The 3,178-nt window shown below is 37.0% G+C and overlaps 1 protein-coding gene and 1 long non-coding RNA gene across 3 annotated transcripts; one reads left to right on the top strand and one right to left on the bottom strand.

Annotated features, from left to right (window-relative positions):
* The first annotated feature begins 370 nt into the window (after positions 1-370).
* On the top strand, positions 371-1,713 carry LOC106316640. The gene is made up of 5 exons (XR_001264911.1): positions 371-459; positions 561-1,070; positions 1,202-1,231; positions 1,326-1,559; positions 1,651-1,713. It is a non-coding gene; the product is annotated as an uncharacterized LOC106316640 (long non-coding RNA).
* LOC106316639 lies at positions 1,013-2,740 on the bottom strand. 2 transcript variants are annotated; one of them, XM_013754518.1, is made up of 6 exons: positions 2,383-2,740; positions 2,020-2,242; positions 1,805-1,910; positions 1,626-1,658; positions 1,430-1,546; positions 1,013-1,201 (listed from the first exon to the last, which is right to left on the bottom strand). In XM_013754518.1, exons 2-6 carry the CDS (start codon positions 2,088-2,090, stop codon positions 1,100-1,102), a joined length of 429 nt encoding a protein of 142 aa, XP_013609972.1. In that variant the 5' UTR covers positions 2,091-2,242; positions 2,383-2,740; the 3' UTR covers positions 1,013-1,099. The 2 variants fall into 2 exon arrangements, 1 of the variants encoding a protein (XP_013609972.1); XR_001264910.1 differs by lacking the exon at positions 1,013-1,201 and having other exon boundaries at positions 1,626-1,707.
* Between the last annotated feature and the right edge of the window lie 438 nt (positions 2,741-3,178).

The following is a 3,178-nucleotide window of genomic DNA, read 5'->3' as shown; positions in this document are numbered from 1 at the left end:
TAAGTACTACATCTAAACCTCTTATTTGAGAGATTAATTCACTTTTTAGGGTAATTTGAGTGATATCACTTTTCGTGATGACGGCTAGGTTAATAGGTAAGAAGGAGATCTTTATCTTTTCGTGATGACGACTAGGTTAATAGGTAAGAAGGAGATCTTTATTATATATATATAATAAAAAATTGGCTTATATGTCCTCTCCTGCGTCTACATCACTCTAGAGAGAGGGGCGTTTTGCGCCACGTGTCGCGACATCAGAGCTCCTGCGATTTTTGCTCCCCGGCGCTCTTTGATCTATCAAATATTATCTGAGCTTTTATTATAATAGTTAGAGTAGGCCCAGACATTGAGCCATATTAGAGACCCATCCAAAATTAGGTTTCGCCTTCCTCTTCCTAATCCTCTTGCACGTGTGAACTCCACGATGAGATTCAGACTTTAAGCGCCGATCCGAATTCAGTAACTTCACACCAATCCATAAATCATTTCTTTACTCCTTGAGTTTTTCGTTATTACTCCGCCTACTTGAAGCAATCAATCTATCTCTTCGTTTTCCACAGTAACCGTTGAAGCTTCGACTATAAATATCGGTCCTTCATGCGATGATCAGTACAACTCAAACGATATCCAAAAGCAATTTTTTCTTAGCAACCCATCCGAGAATGGCTAATTCCTTCATCATTCTTGCAGAATTGAAAAACAGGGACCAGTCTCTCCAAGGCCACCCTCTCGATCACTCTAACTTTTGTTATCATCTCCTTGCTACTTTCGATTTCAAAATTTTAGTGTCTTGTTCTTTATTTTTCTGTTGTGGAATAGTGTTGGAGGATCAAAGGATTGATCTTTTGGTTTTAAAAACGTTTGCTTTTAATTTTCTGCGCAGGAAGATGACATGCTTAAAGTATGTGATCAGTGATGCTACTGAGATTGTCCCGACAAGATTATATAGATGCTGACGTATAATATCGATGCAAACGTATAACAAGGTTATATTGATGCTAATGTATAATATCGTGGACCGTACAATATACCAGGCTCCACAGCGTTGTAGTGCCTTTGCAGCTCGAGTTGTATGTTTCTTCATCCTTTCTATTTAAGTTCATGTGTTGCTTGGAGGGCATAGATTAAGCGAAGGTTTTTTTTTAGTTGCTGCTAAAGTGTTTTTTGTTTTCTTCTCTTTCTCCATTTGGTTTCTCTGCAGCTGCATTAAAGTTGGGGACGATTAGGCAGGGTAAGATTTTGTTATCTTTAATAAGTTGGTTCTGTCTCAGTTTCATGTGATTAAATCTTTTCTGCTACCATGTGATTAAATCTTTTCTGTCTAGATCGGCTTCCTCTGTCTTAACGGATTCAAAAGAGTTACCATTTGCTCGTGCAATTTATAAGACACAAAGAATTAACTAAATTTGTTGCAACCCCTGAGTGTTACCTGATCGCTAGAGTTGGAGATGAACGTGTTTAAATCTCCAATTGACACAAGCTCTTTCTTTTTGATCCCTTCCATGGTATCAATACATGGAATACCTCTGCTGCTGCACCTCCCAAACTGCAGGAAGAACGTATGTTTGACGAAGATTGACAGACATTTAAATTTGAGTTTAAACCAAGACATAATTAGTTGTAACCTGCTTGTGAACTCTTCGATGGCAGGAATGTTCCTGTCAAAATAAAACTTGGATGTGGGTGTGGAGTTTAGATAGAGGTAACCTGCATAAGCAAGTTTTCCAGACTCTGGTATTAAGTAAAAGATTTACGGAAACTAGAGAAGTAAACATGTTGTAAACTTAACAATACATGACCATACCTCAATAATTTTAGGATTGACAGATTGGGTTTTATTGCCAGAGCTTAGAAGACCCCTGAACGTTGCTGCAACTTTGTCCCATAAGGACAAGTAAACAACCACCGTACTGGTATTGGAGAATATAAGAGTTATTTCAAATAAGGAGGAAATGGAGATAAGGATTATAATTTTTTGTAGCTCAGTTAATGACTTTATGTGTCAATGAGAAAGCGTACCACAAATCGAGCTGTTGCTGCAGCGTTGTTAAGGGCACACCCTTGGACGGACCAAATTTGCCCAACAACATCTGAAAGTTAACGAAATCAAATATTACACTATGGTTGTGTCATAATTATATGGTAAGGAATTTTTTTTTGAAATTCCTTAAAAATATCAGGGAGTTCTATGTTTGTGTTTGCAAGAGAGATGGTCAAACTTGCGATCGTGGATCACAAAATTCTGCATAAGGAGACATAAGAGTAAAACCACACATTATTTAGAGAATTGATAAGGCAGAGTTGGAGTATACGATTTGTGATAAAGTGAAGATAATGATACCTTTTCATCCATTAAGAGAAGGGTGGTTCTCATAAATTCACCGTTTGTCTTGACGTTTCGCGAATCCCATATATCATATATGGGGGCATGGAATGAGATGACTCGCTTGAGCAACAGAAAAATCAGAGGAAGACATTTTCGATGAGTGGATGAAATCTAATCCGGTTCAGAAAAACTGTGAATTGAAATGAGATGCAAGGGCCTGGTGTTTGACATGAACTGGGAGAAATTCGAAGCGGATATATAACCCAGCCATTATCGAAGGGTTGAGTAAAGACTGGAAGATGTAGAGATAGATGAAGATTAAGAGTTTAAGGATTCAATTTGAGAAGTATAAAGGTTAAGGTTTGTGATATGATGAACCCTAAAAATCTAAACTGAAGACGAAAGGGTTTTTATTTTTTTTTATCATAATACGGTTTTAGTAAAATGGACCTAAGCTGGACATTCTATTAATGGGCCACCGAACGCATTGGAGTGAGTGATGCCACAAAACAGATGGAAATAACAAACGTAAAGATTAACTAACCATTTAATTTCTATGCGGAACCCACTTATATAAGGAAGTCGCTGACGTGGCAAAAAAGAGAGTTCTGATTGGTCGATTTTATTTGGGGACGTGGAGAACCTCCCTACTCCTCATATATCCCTTTTAGTATTAGTTAGATTACCAAGAATTGATTTAATTTTACCCTAACATAAAGTATTTTTTCTTCTTTGACTCCAATTTTCATATCTTCAGCCGAAATTTAATTAAAAATAAAAACACTACAAGAAAACACAACTATAGCGACTAAAATTAATGAAAAAATTTAATCCTCGTAAATTTACGTCGAC

The sequence above is a fragment of the Brassica oleracea genome, chromosome C9 (assembly GCF_000695525.1).
Source record: "Brassica oleracea var. oleracea cultivar TO1000 chromosome C9, BOL, whole genome shotgun sequence".
Lineage (NCBI taxonomy): Eukaryota > Viridiplantae > Streptophyta > Magnoliopsida > Brassicales > Brassicaceae > Brassica > Brassica oleracea.
The sequence above is the reverse complement of the archived record's forward strand: the minus strand, read 5'-3'. Positions and strand labels throughout refer to the sequence as shown.